The 15,046-nt window shown below is 45.2% G+C and overlaps 1 protein-coding gene across 2 annotated transcripts; it reads left to right on the forward strand.

Moving 5' to 3' along the window:
• The first annotated feature begins 12,788 nt into the window (after positions 1-12,788).
• Positions 12,789-14,663, forward strand: LOC107997810 (uncharacterized). Of its 2 annotated transcripts, none has more exons than XM_017056659.3 (3): positions 12,789-13,001; positions 13,736-13,960; positions 14,338-14,663. In XM_017056659.3, exons 1-3 carry the CDS (start codon positions 12,789-12,791, stop codon positions 14,533-14,535), a joined length of 636 nt encoding a protein of 211 aa, XP_016912148.1. In that variant the 3' UTR covers positions 14,536-14,663. The 2 variants fall into 2 exon arrangements, with proteins under 2 accessions (XP_016912148.1, XP_061931287.1); XM_062075303.1 differs by lacking the exon at positions 12,789-13,001 and adding an exon at positions 13,314-13,583.
• Positions 14,664-15,046: the final 383 nt, after the last annotated feature.

Below are 15,046 nucleotides of genomic sequence, written 5' to 3' on the forward strand. Positions count from 1 at the left end.
TTTACCTTTTTCAAATACAGATTGCAGAAACAAGTACATTTTAATATTGTTATTAAACGTCTTCATTTCATGCGAATGTGCACACGTGATATAAATAAAATCGAATTTTAACCTATATAATTTTTAGTATATACACGAGTATCCATCTACACACGCGCACTATAAAAATATATACACATGTATATTTAATAAAATGTAGAAATATAATAATATACATACATGTACATATTTAATTTTTACATCGCAATAAATATTATATACCATATTTTTCATCTTCTTTTTTTCTTTTTCTTCAAGAAATTTCTTTTTTTCTTTTGGTTTTTCCAATACTTATAATTTCCCATTTTATAATACTTGCGTATAGATTCTTTTACTTACGACTGCTTTAATTACGTTAGATGTTTCTTCGACAAATATTTGTGTACATTACAGAATTTCAACCGTGTTTCTTTCGTTAGTCTATATAAACTGTCAATGAAATTTATTTTGTCGATAAGTTAGATGACGATTGAAAAATTTCGATCAGCGCCATCTCGCGTTTGGATCACCGAAGTTCCGACTTGTTATTAATATAACATGATATGCAAGGAGGTGTTCGTGACGTCACAGAGAAAGAGAGTAACATTTTGCGAGAAGGACAGAGAAGATGTGTCACTATTTTTGATTATGCGGCTCCTGATACTTTCTAATAATTGAGAACGCTATATCGAAAATTCGTTAATTATTAATTCTCTATTAACAATTTCTACACTTTTAAACTCACGTCTTAAAGTCGAAACCTTAGACAACTTTTACGTATAAATTTTAACGATAAATTTTTTCCGATTAATTATTTATTAAGTGGATTTGTGCCTCGTATGCGGATTGACACAACCGACGCCCAATGCATTTTTCATTAATTTCATATTTTATTAGTAAATTTATTTCTAAATATATCCACTCAAAACGTTAGTTTTTTTTTATTTTCACGTACTATTTTTATTTATAAATTTGTTGTCGTTTAAGCGAAATAATCGAATTATTTACCGTTTAATTATAGAATATGGAATAGGCAACTGACACATATTTCATAATGATCGTTAATAAATAATTAATTGGTAAAAATTTCTACATTTTTAAGCCCGCATCTCAAAATTAGAAGCTGAAACATTTTTCTCGTATAAATTTTAACGAAAAAATTCTTTTTCGTTAATTATTTATTAACGATCGTCGTAAAGTATATCCTCGATCTATCGGGTATTAAATAATCGATTTATTTATGCAAATAACAACATAATTATGGATAAAAAAATATACGTAATATAGAGGAAACAATGTTTCAGATGCATAAATTTAGAAATAAATTTTATAATGATGTGAAATTAATATGAAAAAATATATCGCGCATCGATTACATCAGTTCGTATTAATCGTTAATTAATGATAAATCGAAAACAATTTCTCGTTAAAATTTATATCAGAAACTCGTTTGAAGTTCCAGCTTTGAAACGCAGTTTTAAAAGTGCAAAAGTTTTTGATAAAAAATTAGTTATTAATAATTTTTTCAACGTAGTATCTTCGAAATGGTTGGGGGGATAGAGCGACATTTTTTCCTGCTCGCACAATGTTGCTCTCCTTCTCTGTGACGTCACGAATACCTCCTTGCATATCCTGTTATATTAATAACAAGTCGGAGCTTCGTTGATCCAAACGCGAGATGGCGTTGATAAAAATTTTTCGATCGTTGTCTAATTTATCGGCAAAATTCTATTCTATTCCATTCTATCTAACTTTTATATTTTTATATATTCATGAATTAATTCATGAATAATTTAGAAAACAAATTATATTCCCCCGTTACGTAAAATCGATCGCACGAACGAATATTCATAAAAGATCATTATATCATAGTTAAGAAAACGTAGCATACAAGAATTTTCTCAGAATCTTAAGAGCGAGTTGATCTCGAGTATAAAAAGAATATCTTAAAAACGCGTTGCGATCTTTTGAAAGTGTATAGAATTTATCATACACGCTTTTTCCTTTTCTCTTACTAGGGGAAACAAAAAGCTTTCGGGAATCGAGGCAATCCCTTTATCCGTGGAAGAGGGATTAGTTGGTTTCGTTAGTGGAAAAGAATGGACGAGGCACGATCCAGTAGACGATGATTGGAGAGGAAACCGTGACTGGTTAATTGGAATTGGCGGCAAACTTGGCGACTCCCCCGCCCCGGATGGAAGCATCGATGAAATTGCAGCAGTCGTCAAGCATCGACCGGTTTCCTCTTCAGTTTCGAGATCGCTTCTACCTTCTCTTTGCCCATTCCTTTTCATTCAGCCCACGACGAAGCGACTCAATCTCGCCTTCGCATCGCCTCTACATCCATCCACGATGCAAGAACACCCCCTTTGACTCTCACTCGGCGAAGAAGCGGCGCGACGCGCGTGTAATTGTTACTCCGTCGCTACCACAGTCACAGTTTTTCGGTTAAAAATTATATCCCCTCGCATCCCAAATTCATTCCCAGAAATTAATCTCGCATATATTCGACCCGTGGAATCGAAGAACTAGCCGCTTCTAAATCCCACCCGTCTAGTTTTCCATTCCATTTCGATCTTTCACGTATTTTTCACGTATTTTTATGATAATAAATCGCGGAAAAGAACCCGAATGGAAATTAATTATTCGAACAGAACGAGACAAAGAAAGGATATTTTTAGGAGGGGACGCGCAAAACAAACGGAATTCCCTTCGTTTTTTCCCGTTCTCGTCCGTAAGTTATACTTTCGTGTTCCCCGTCCACCTCTATTACTATAAATTCACCTATTCGTATTTCCTCGATCGTATATCGCGCGAGGGATGGCAATTGCTCGATCGAGAAACGAGAACTCTACCTTACCGCTTTTTACTTGAATTTTTTCTCAAATCTTTTTCATTCGTGTCTCGCTCTTCCAATCACTCTTCGTCCTTTGTCGAAAGCGAGGAGAGGAGGGAAGGAAAAGGAAGGAGAAGAAGGAGAAGAAGCAAGGCGAGGTGGCGCATAACTCCTTTCCCGATCTTAGTCCAAATTATTCCAAGCGTTTGCATCGCATCGATACATGCCGAGTCACTCCTCCAAAACGCAAACCCTCCAAATCCACGTACACCCATACTTTGGACCAGGTGAACCAGCTATGAATGTGCGTCGAAAGCGGGGCTGTTTCCAATTTGTTCAAATTATTTAATATTTAATTAAATCTATCGACCCCCCCTCTCGATTTCTTCGCGCCAATTCCATTTCCATTTCCATTTCCATTTCCTCTTCCGTTCTTCGCGGCTCGAATACGAAACGATACGTTTGAGGGAGGAAGGATCGATGGGAGGAGTGAAAAGGTTCGGGACGGAACGATCGATCGACGGATCGGATAGGATCGGCTCGGTCGAGGACGGCGTTCACGGAGGACGGCTCATCTTAATCACCGATTTATCACTCGCCATTGCCCCTCGAGCGCAATCGCGCGTGAACCTGGCCCGATGGACGATACATCGCCGATACAGGCGCGTCGTCGTCGCCTCGTCGTCGTCACCCATCCCGGACTCGCCCAGCCGGACACGCTCACCCGCTGTTCCACCCAAGATTCCTCGAACGGAAGGGAGTTGGGGGTTCGAATCGATGGGACGAACGGTCCAGCTGACGAGGACGGGCCGATAACGAGGCTTGTTAATCATTTCTGACCGACCCCCTCTCCGAAAACAGCATACACCGACCGAGGCGTCGCGCAATAGAGATGGACCACGTACGTATCGAAGATTGGAATAACGCGGAGCGGAGTGGAAGAAATTGGGAGGAAGAGGTTGTGAATTTTCGTCCTCTGTACGTCGGCCAAACTGGAATCGGTTGGGGAAATGCGTTGGTCCGTGAACTCGGCGATAACGCAGAATTATGGTCCCCCAACCGGGCTGGCAGATCCAGGAGGAGTGACCAACCGTGCCACTCCCCGCCAAATCAATCCGCACGCATGTATCATCGTTCAACGAGGCATGTATCTCGTATTTCACGATTATCGTCCTTTCTTTTCCATTCGTATCTCACACACGACGAGAACTCGATCGAGAAGCGAATATACATTCTTCTTCCGAGTTTCTTAACGCTAGGCCACTTGTTAGAACGAGTTAAACTGTGTACATTCCTGGCAAGGAATAAGTCGCGGGCGACGAGAAACTCTGACGAATATTCCTCCGCCCTTTCTTCCCGTACCATCGAAAGATTAGATTGGTGGGAATTCCAACACGCACGCTTCCCCCTCCCTTTTAGCAGGAGAACGATTTTCACGGAGATGCGGCCTAATTGGCGGCCTCCGCCCATTATCGCCCCTCCCCTTCTTCTTAATTTACGAATGCTGAATGTTGTCGTTACGAGTGCCGAGTTTGCCGAGTATCCAGCCCGTGTAGGCTAAATTTTAAGAGGAAATGAAAGAGGGGAGGGACGCGACGTTTTCGAAGGAAATTAAACTAATATAACACTTTGCGTTAATATAATAATCGATACACTCGTCCAAGGAAGAACGTTTAAAATATGGTTTTTACTTTGAGAATAATATCCACGCATGCGTTTCGATATTAGCCTCGAGTCACTACCCTTTAAAAAACTCGCCAAGTGGAAAGTTGCATGACCGATTATCCCACTCGTCTCGAGAGTGCTTTCCATCAATCTCTATTTCGCAAAGTTTTCCTCCCTCCCCCGATTTCTTATCTCTCTTGTCTCGACGTCCAGACTATTACCTCGGATTTGATTATCACTTTGTCGAGGGGGGAAAGCCTTTCGAGATATAATTTTTGTCCCGATCTTTGCCGCGATAACGAAGCGAAATATGTATATGTATATATATATCGCAAACTCCGATGAATTACGCGTATCCTCTGCGGCCGAGCGCCAGTGTCGTTCACGGTAGTTGGTTTTTTATCAGCTCGACCGCAAAGCTGGCGTTAAAGCGGCGTTATCGCTCGATCTTCATTCGGTGATTTTAATTAGTTTACAGAAAGGATTTTTGCAAATCCTACGCTACCGATGCGTTATTAGTTTCACGCAGTGGCCGTGATGTAAACCGCGATACGAGAACTTTTCGACAAGTATTCGAGGCTACGCGCTGGATGTTGTTCGAAAACTTTTGTCGCGGATATCGCGATTACTTCGCTTGATATTTTCGTATCGATTCTTTTCCTCTCCTCCTTTTTTCGCACGCGTTTCCCAACGGAAAAGAAAAGGAGATTTCGCTCCTAGACGATCCTGTATCATTAGCAAATTCGAACCAATTTCCATTCGTTTGCCCGTTGTTGCGCTTGGGAACCGAATCTGTGGAGTAGTTACGGTACAACACGACCTTTTTCCTGCTTTCTCATAAAAGCGAGCAACCTTTGTCGGAGCTCGGAGAGTGGAAAACACGTATATTGAAAAATATAAGTATAAAAGGACGATACAAACGTACAAAAGGACTGCGTTTCAGAATATTTTATAAAGTAAACCGCCGCACGCAACGTCTTTCCCTCTCATCTCCTCCCTCGAAAACGCGATTTTCTTAGATGCAATAATTTCGAGTCACAAAAGGATCGTAATTTCGTCCGCTTCCTTTTTTTTTTTTCGCTCTTCCACGCTCCTCCTCCTCCTTTGACAATCATTGAATTGAATCCCGGTCCGATTACAACAGCCGTTTACAACAGCGATCGCGTCCCAGGGATGGCACGCCCAAAGGATATTTCATTCGTTCCTTTCATCCATTCCCCCATCGCGATCCATCCATTTCGCCAACCTGAATTTTCGCTTCGCTTTAATTAATTAAAATCTTCTCGTTTATACCGGCGCAATAAGATGCGCCCACTTTTCACGTGTATATATACATATATATATATATGTATACACACACACCTCTTTCATCCTTTGTCCTCGCCCCATCCTTCTTTCCTTCCTCCTCTCCTCCTCCTTCTCCGTTTCAGTTTCGACCAGGAGAAAGTGAGCCGACGTTTCTCGTTCGACTGTTCCTCTCACAAAAAAAGCCAACAACCGGTTGAAAACCGTGCTTTTGCGGACGCCGCTGGCTACGAAGTTTTGACAAAATGGTACAGGATGCGATTTTTACGTTCGTTTCCAAGGCAGCTTAACAACGACAAGCTTTCCTTTGTTCCGATCAAGACACCTCTGTTGGCCGATAAATTAAACATCCGAATCTTTAACCCTATTTTCTCTCTCCTCGAATCCCTGCCGCCGACGAAACCGAAGAATTGAAAGCGGCGAGAGGAATTCTCGAAATCGGAGGGAACAAAGGCGCGCGAAAGGATGATGAGATATGGCGGTCTCAATTACAGTTGGCAAATAAAACGTTCCGAGCTGGCTAATATTATTTATCGCCCGGTTGGATGCCTCTTCCGCGTCGTATAAAAGCGGGAACACGGAAACCCATTATAATGAAATTAACAAATTACCCGCTCGTCCAACGCCTCGACCTCGCCCCCGCCCCACCGGCCAACGACCCACCCCCTCCCCTATACACGAGCGTCGTCCGTTTCCATCCTCTCGCGAGCCCCATCGATTTTCCCACCCGAAACCTGTACCCCGCGTTATCCTTAATCCCGCTCCCAAGGAGCAAGGATCCAATTTCCTAATTCACGAGCGAGGAGGAGGCCGCCTCCGCCCAATTATCGCAGCTTTATTCGTTGCGCATTCCCCCACGATTGTAATCGTAACGGATCCCTCGCTATCCTAGGGGCGGAATATTTTCAATTAGGCGCGTTCTCGGGGAGGGGGGAAGAGTGGCGGAGAGAGACAATGGTAGGCGGACAAAAGCGTGATGTACGAGGAGGGCCGGAGCAGTGGTATTAAAATCATATTTTTAAGCCCTCCCTGCGGCTCTTCGTTCCCGCGCACGTCCTCCTTCGAGGACTTTTAACGTTGTTCCGATACAAGGAGGGGGAAGGGATCGATTAATCTGGGTAATCTCGGTGAAAGTTGGTCGTCGGGGAAAAGAAGGGAGAGAGTCGGAAAGAGCAGGGGCGTGTTTATATATATATATATATCCGGTATCAAAGAGTTGGAGGGAAGCAGCGGTGAACATTTTCATTTGAAAATCCGGATGTGTATCTCTCCGGAGGGTCTCGAATCGGTGGGTTATTCAGGTTGCCCGGTTTGATTTAAAGTCCTTCGAAAGGGATGATATACGGGCCCTGAATACCTACGTACCCTCGCATTTACACGCAGGCACGCGTGAAATGAATATCTCCTTTCTAACCCGCGACCCCACCGCAAACGTATATATTTCATCTTGCTATCGCTATTTCAGAGAGGCGACTTGCTTTTTCCTTTCCCGCTTCAAAGGATCCGCCCGGCTTACTTTCCTCGACCACACACACACACGCGCGCGGTCGTTAACTCGGACGACACCTCGCTTTATCTTTGAAAATTCGTTGGCGAGCCAGACCTCGGAACAAGAGAGAGAGAGAGAGACCGTCTCGCAGTTACTTTTTATTCGGTTGAAATTTCAAGCTTGGTGCTAAAGGAACCGGAGAGAGTAAGAATCGCGTCGCTCTAATAAATTGCAGTCGAGTCTCTTGGATGGATCTTGCTCTCGAATAAAAACGAGAGAAAAGAGAGAGAGAGAGAGAGACACGTTAGCACGATACGCTGGCTAGAGCTTTTTCTTTTTTCCTTTTTTTAAACGGAGCGGAAATTTCCCAGTTTTAAAATATAAAATTTACGCGCTAACTTGATTTCGAGTGCGCGCTCGACCACGATGATTTTCAAGTATTCTTTCAACCGCCACTCGAAACGGATATTTTTTCGCGATTCGCGAGGAGGGGGGAAAGGGAGAGAGAGAGAGAGAGAAAAGAAGGGAAAAGGCACAAACAAAACGATCCCACCGCGCGTGATTCGAACGCGTTGCACGCGCGCGTCATCCAACCCGGATGCACTTCATTAGAAAACTTTTAAACCTCGTTTCGTTTCGTCGTCCGCGGGCTAATTCGGTGGAACCGACCGAGTTTCGCGAAACATCCGCCGGACGAATTTGCTGCTCCCTCGAATGTCGTTATCCCGCCGTCTCACACCCTTTTTCGTCCTTCCTTCTTCCTCGCCCCAACAGGCAATTCTCCATTTTCAGTTCTCAAAATCTTGGAAATTCGTGGATATTTTTATTTTCAAGCGATATCTCCTTTTTCTCTTTTTTTACGAGGCTCCCTTTCGCGTCCAACGCCATCGATACGAGTTTTCAACCGGGACGAATGGAATAAAGGATTTCGCTTTTGTTGCGCTGTACAACGCAACGAACAACGACAACCGTTGTTTAACGTCGAACGCGTTGCCGAAAAAAGGAGGTTATCGGAGGTTATTAACAATGCATCCCTCTCCTATCCGTCCCACCTTCTTCGTTAATAATGCGAGTTCTCCCCCTGCGTAAAAAAAAACCTTTCCAAGTAAAAATATAAAAATAATGATACAAAACGGAATCCAGAAAACGTTATTACGATTATTCGAAATCGAAAATTTCCGGAACGGAGCTATCGGTGAAAAGAGAAACACAAAAAGTTGGCGGGAGGAGGAAGGGAAATCTTGGTGAGAAGTTTGGAGGGACGCGAAGAGGCAACAAGTTGCGGGGCAAGGTGAAGGAGGAATCGAGGGGCGGCAATTAGAATCCGAGGTGGACACGAGGCGAGGTCGTTTAGCCAAGGGGTTCGCATTACACGGGCCGTTACGAGTCACTCGGAGAGCGTGGGTTTCGGAAAAACGTTCCACTTTGGGGATAATGGCCGGCCGAAAGGAGCCACCGAGTTCCGTTGTACGCGTTTACTCCTCACGCGTCTCTCCCCCGTTTCATTTTAAAGTCAAAACGATGCGCGCCTAGTCTCAACGTCGTAAGAGGGTTTCCCATACTATTATAACTTTGTAATGGCCTACTGGCGCGTACTTTGCCCTGGATATTGCCTTAAAGGCCGCAGTCGTGAAACGGCCCCGGCCCTGTAAATTTAACTTTCAAACACGCGCGCTCCGACAGACCTTCTTTCCCCTATTATCGTTATCGTTGCACCGCCACTATTTACCCAGCCGATTAATCATCGCGATCGTCCTCGCGCGATTTCTCCACAGGGATTTTCTCTCCCGATTTTCCTCTTTCGACTCGGTCCATCACTCGCGGACGGACTTAGAAGAAAAAGGCGTACTTAACGCGGTTTAATTTAAAGGAGGGGAGAGGGAAGTGTAGCCAGGAGAACTATGAGATTAAAGTTTGAACCGATGAGAAGGCTTCAACCTCAGCGCCTCAATGTCCGCCCCTTTCCGAAACTTGGAAGGCGCCCGATATTCTAATCCCTCTGGCGTCTGGCTTCTTTCGCGTCTGCTCCCTTCTTGAGCGTATTCATGCAGGCAGCCAAGAGGTGTGTGCGTTAAGGAATCGAGATCCGTCGAGGAATTGGGGCGAAGGACGGACGGCAGAGAAATATCCGAGTAATTCCAATTTACGGCGCCGCTGCAAATCATAATAGCGGGCCCGTTTCGACGGAAGCGGCTGACTTAACGACTGTTCGATACCTGGAATTACATTGGAAATACGAGACACCGTTTCGTTCCTTCGTGGGATCCAACCTGGTAATTCGAATCTATCTAAATTTCCGTCCAAACCTCCCCTCGAAGACATTTTATCGATGCCTGTAAATCGTTCTCCGCGCACTCGTAAGATTTATCCTCGCACAAAGGAATTCCTTCTTGTCGGATCTTTGTTAGGAGGAGAGAGGGGGGCCTCCCCCTCCCATCCCCTCGTAATCGTGAAAGGAATTCGAACCGAAACCGAAGATAATCTCCGCAAACGCTGGAGGAGGACGAAAATGTTGTTTCGTCGTGGACAGTCTTTGGCCCGAATCTATCGATTCCTCGCCTCTCCTTTCCTCGGGCATTGTTGGCCAGAGAGCTATGGTGGTAGTCGGATTGTTGGCGGAACGCCAGAAGGCCAAGGGACGAGGGGACGTGCGTCCAGGTGGAAGCGGACCGAGAGGTAGCGCACGGTAGCTCGGAGCGAGATTCCGGGCAAAAAGGGTGAACTCTGAGGGAAAGGGGAGGAGAAGAGGGGCGGGGGATGGACCACGAAATATTTGTCAATCGCAAAGGCAAGAAAGATCGGTCGGGAAAGTCGATTTAACGCCCGTTAAGGAAGCAATTCCTTGAAGAAGGATGGGGAAGGATGGCGCGACCCGGGGATCCTCGACCTTCCTGGACTTACGACCTTTCACCGGGGAATCGCTTCCGTCCGCCATTATCGGCGGACGAATGGAACATCAATAACCAATTTCGTAAGACTAATATCGCGAAAATTAGTTTCCTGAGGTCCCTTTTCCTTCGTGCTTCCTTCCTTCCTTCCTTCCTTCCTTCCTCCCTTCCTTCCTCTCTCTCTCTCTCGCTCGCGCTTTCTCCTAATGTCCACCCGTACCATCGATCGATCCTCCGAATCGATCCTCGATCGTCTCCCTCCGTCGATGCTCTTTCTCTGTTTTTTTCAGTCGCCGAGATTTCAGCCAGGTGAAATATCCGGCCGAGGGAAGCGGAGATCGTTTCGATCGTATCTCCGTTCGAGAAATTGGAGAATTCGAGAATTCTTGTCCCCCTTTTTCACCGAGAAACTCAACGAATATGATCAGGGAGGGTAAACGTTTGCTCTATCGGCGGAGGAAACCGATCTTCGCGAACGAAGCGGCGAAAAGAAAGAGGAAGAGATATATATTTCTTCCCTTAGTTTCACGATTCGCGAGGAGGAATTTCTTCAATTACGCCTCTTAATTATAAATTAATTATTCCCCGAGTTATGGCTCGATTTTTAGCTCCCTTTTCAACCTAATTACCACAGGGTCTCGAGGAGCCTCGAAACTCGCCCCCTCCCGTTTTTTGCGTTTCGTTTCCCGCTTTTCCACCTCTCTTTCTTCCCTCTCGCCGACTACCCTTCCCACCGAGTCTATCTTCAACTTTTCTTTAACGAGGATCCGTGCCGCGCTCCCCCCTCCCCGTAACCGTCACCTTTTTGCCGGGGAACCAGCCGTTTCCTCCTCGATGTTTCTTTTCAACCTGCAAAATTTTACCCCGGACCGACCACTCCACTCTGAATTTCTCCTCTCCGCCGGCCGGCGTTAAGAAGTTCTCCTCCCCCGTCCAAACATTTTTTTCCCCCTTTTCGTTCGTATCCACCGTTTTTTCTCTTTGAAATTTACATTCATCCCGTTGTAGTTTCGCGATGGACGGACAAAAAGAAGTAGGAGTAGGGAAACCGCGCTACGTCAACCACGTGGAATCAAGGGGAAGGGAATAGAAACGAAAAAAAGCTCGCGCTTATCGAGCAAATTTGATCAATCGGCAATTTCATTCTATCTTCGGGTTCCATTCGGGGTATTTGACACGATCCCGTCTCTCGATTTCTTTTTTATCGAGCGAGCATAACGGGGATGCTCGGAATGTTAAAGTTGATTTATTAACGTTTGATTTATTTCCTTATCGATCGGAAAACGAATGCATTTACCCTGGCGGGGCAAGATAGCTCGCCATCGCGATCGACCTTCCCATCCCCCTGCTTTCCTTTCTCTTCCCCCTCCTCCTTCCGTCGTCCACAACAATCCCACATTTGCAGTGTGACGGTGGCCTGTTAATAAGCGCATCGACGCCGATATTTTCGAGGCGTTATATCATTTTTGCGTCGTTTTGTCTCGAACGAGGAGAGAGGAGCGAGGATCGAGAGGCGCGGATCGAAAAGCCGATAAAAGGCGATAAAAATTGAAAGGAAGGACGGATCCTCCGCCTCCACGGTGAAAAAGAGCGTCGACTGCAGGGATAGAGGGATGGGCGCGCATAGGTGCATAAACATGAAGGACGTACGAGCGTGTCGGATGCAAATTTTTCACGAGTTTTTCCAACGGCGTTGGATGAATAAGGAATCGTTGCTGTCTCTTTCGCTGGCAACGCCTCTCGCCCTTTACCTTTTCCTTCCCCCTCGCATTCTCCCGACGCCTCCTTTCTTTCGTAACCGAGCAAAGAGTCGAACTTCGCGCGAGGATCGAGGATTTCCCTCTCGCCGACGAAAGATGTGGAATTTTATCTCCCTCCTCTATCTTTCCCTTCCTTCGCTCGGGCCGAAACCTCGTTTCCCCCTTCGCGTGAAAATCCGCAGCCCCGCGAAGTTGGAGGTAATCGTTGGAGGCAATCGAGAGTGAATGTTGGGGGATGGGAACGACCATGAAGTTTCTGTTTGTACGTTGGTCAAAATTCGTGCGACATGTACTAAAGAGAAAAGCCATCCACGTTCAAGAGTTTCTAACCACTTTCGGTGACTAGCCAAAGAAAATTCTTCGATGGTGTACAAAGAGGACGCGACACTGCCCCTGTTACCGGTCAAACTCTCCTGAATAAATTCGTAACGTCGTAATGTTTCGAGGTTATGTCGATGATGCAAAGTGAACGCGCGTGAAAAATTTCGAAAAAAATTCGTAGATAACTCGTTCAACGTTCGACAAAAAGGAAAAATCGTACAGATACAGAGATCGTGTTAACCGAGTCGTCCGAGCTTTTAAAGAGTTTCTCCCCGTTTAATTATATTACGCGGGCCGCCAACTTTATATAAATATTTATATACATACATATATATATACACACACGTACACACACACATATATATACATACACATACACACACATATACACAAAGAAAAAAGAATCCCCTTTCGAATTCCAATATTTTCGTCGGCCTGATATTTCATCCCGATGAAGTATCGGAAGGAACAGGAAATATCTTGGATCGAGAATTGAGAGAGGAATAATGAAGAGAGGGACGAAGTGTGTCGCGCAGACGATCAACTTGTCCAATCCGGAAACATGCATAAGACCGAAGAGGATTCAGAAGCTCGTTTCAGCGGACGCGATGCAGCCCTGTCCGACGATGACCGGCCCAGCCTCGTCTTACTGGACGCCCAAACCGGTGGCCATTAGAATCTGCACGAGGAAGGATATGCAAAGAACTTGCCCGCCCAAGGTGACCGCGAGAACGACTTGAATAAAATTTCACGACGAATAATCCTCGAGATTGTATACGAAAAGATTGATCTTGGAATAATTATCCGCTCAAAACTCAACTTAAAATTTTCACCTCCTCCCCCGAACCTCGTTAACGAGAGCGTTATCCTCGTTATCCTGTATCGGTTACTCGATCGAGTCGTTACGTTTACCTGTCGAAATTAGGATAGACGAGTTCGGCTCGACGCGCATGTACACACAGCCATGGCAGAGGACGAGTATCCAAGGGGGGAGTACTTACGTGACGAGCCGTGACGTGAGTCGAGGGCGCATAGTCGCGTTTAACTGTAGAGAGCGTACTCGTCGAAGCCGGGTGAGCCGGGTATTCTCGAGGGTTTCGTAAACGCGACGAATCCTCCTTTTACACGAGCTTATTTCCTTCCTTCTTCCCTCGAACAGTGGTCGCTGCCTTGTGTTTAGCTCGAAATCCCTACATATGTATATGTATATGTATATATGTTTCTTCGAATTTTTGGAATTCGTAGCGTGTCGGGAAACGCGGGGAATCCTCCAGGTATCCGTCCGTCTCTCGATTCCGAATGTAAATATAAACGTAGCGGGGGTTTGTTCTTAAAAATCGTCAAATATTGATATTCTTCCGAGTCACGTACGCAAACTCTGTCCTCGCGAGAGGGAAGGGAGGGGATACGACGCGAAACCAGTGGTAAACCCGTGTTTCGTACGTTTGCGTAGGTGTGCGATTGCCAGCCCAAGAAGAGAAGGACGTTCGGGCAAAGGTTCTGCACCATTCTCCTCTTCTTTCTGAAGAGCAGCATCGCGGCTGGCCTCGTTTATTGGACGCGTTCCGAGGGTTTGTGGGGGAGCAGCGCCGAAGTCGAGGACCTGTATCGAAGGATAATGGCTACGATCTCGCCTTCCAACGACTTCGAGGATTACTGCAGAACAGAGAGAGAGGATGTAATTCCACCTATGATTTCTTTTCTGAGCCAATAACCTAAACTCGGTGAACCAAGATTCGGGGAACAAGTAATTTTTTGACAGAAAACGCAGGTTGAAAATTGTAAAAATTTTTCGTCGACTCGGCCGTCGGCATAAACCTTTAAGAAAGAAAAAACGGAGTTGAATCGCATCCACATCTCGCAACCCAAAATCCTTAAACGTTTGTTTTTCAATTTCGTCGATTAACCGAGATCCATCGAGACGAAAACGAGCCCCGTCGTCTTTTTTTTTCTCCTTAGCTTTTGCGCACAGAGTCAAATCTTGCGTGAATTTTGGGACACCCTTTGCTCCCTTCCCCCCTCGAGCGATATAAAAATTATCATATATTTCTCCAGATCGAGTTGCCTCGCTTCAATCAGATCAAATACAAGTTGATAAAGAAGTACAATCAGGCCGTGTTCACCGTGATGAATTGTATCTTGAACGCGTCGACCGCACTGAGGAACCAGCTTCAAAGACTCATGGTTCCGGAAACGGACAAATCCGAGGAGGAGGAGGAAGACGCGACAGAGGATACCAAGGAAAATGCTTGACGCGTTGTTGCTCTCATCACACATAAACACAAATCCTGTGCGTCCTATCGTTTGCACTCGTCTTGTAACTTTTTTTTTTTTAAGAAAAAAAAAAAAAATCCTAATGCACGAATAAATTTCTAAAATAACTCTCCGCTCGTTGTTTATAAGATAGAGATAATAAGATAGACGGCAAAGGCAAGGACGACGTACTTGCCTCGAGAGACGATCGGATCGTCCCGCCGTTGTTAGTTTCGTCGATAAGGATCGTTCCTCGGACGTTTCTTCTCGCGGATGTTGAGCAAGTTACGTGGAAATGCACGTATACCGCGCGATAACGCGATACGAAGAGATTAAAATTCCGTTCACAGGCTGCTTCCATTTTTTCTTTTTCTCTTTTTCGAGACAGAGGGTGCACCGGGGATTTCTCGCGAAACAGTTGCATGCTCGAGCAAAATTTCAAGCTTTTCTTTTCTCTCTACATTATTACATATATATATATATATATATATGCGTACATGTACTGCGAATT

The sequence above is a fragment of the Apis cerana genome, linkage group LG5 (genome assembly GCF_029169275.1).
Source record: "Apis cerana isolate GH-2021 linkage group LG5, AcerK_1.0, whole genome shotgun sequence".
Lineage (NCBI taxonomy): Eukaryota > Metazoa > Arthropoda > Insecta > Hymenoptera > Apidae > Apis > Apis cerana.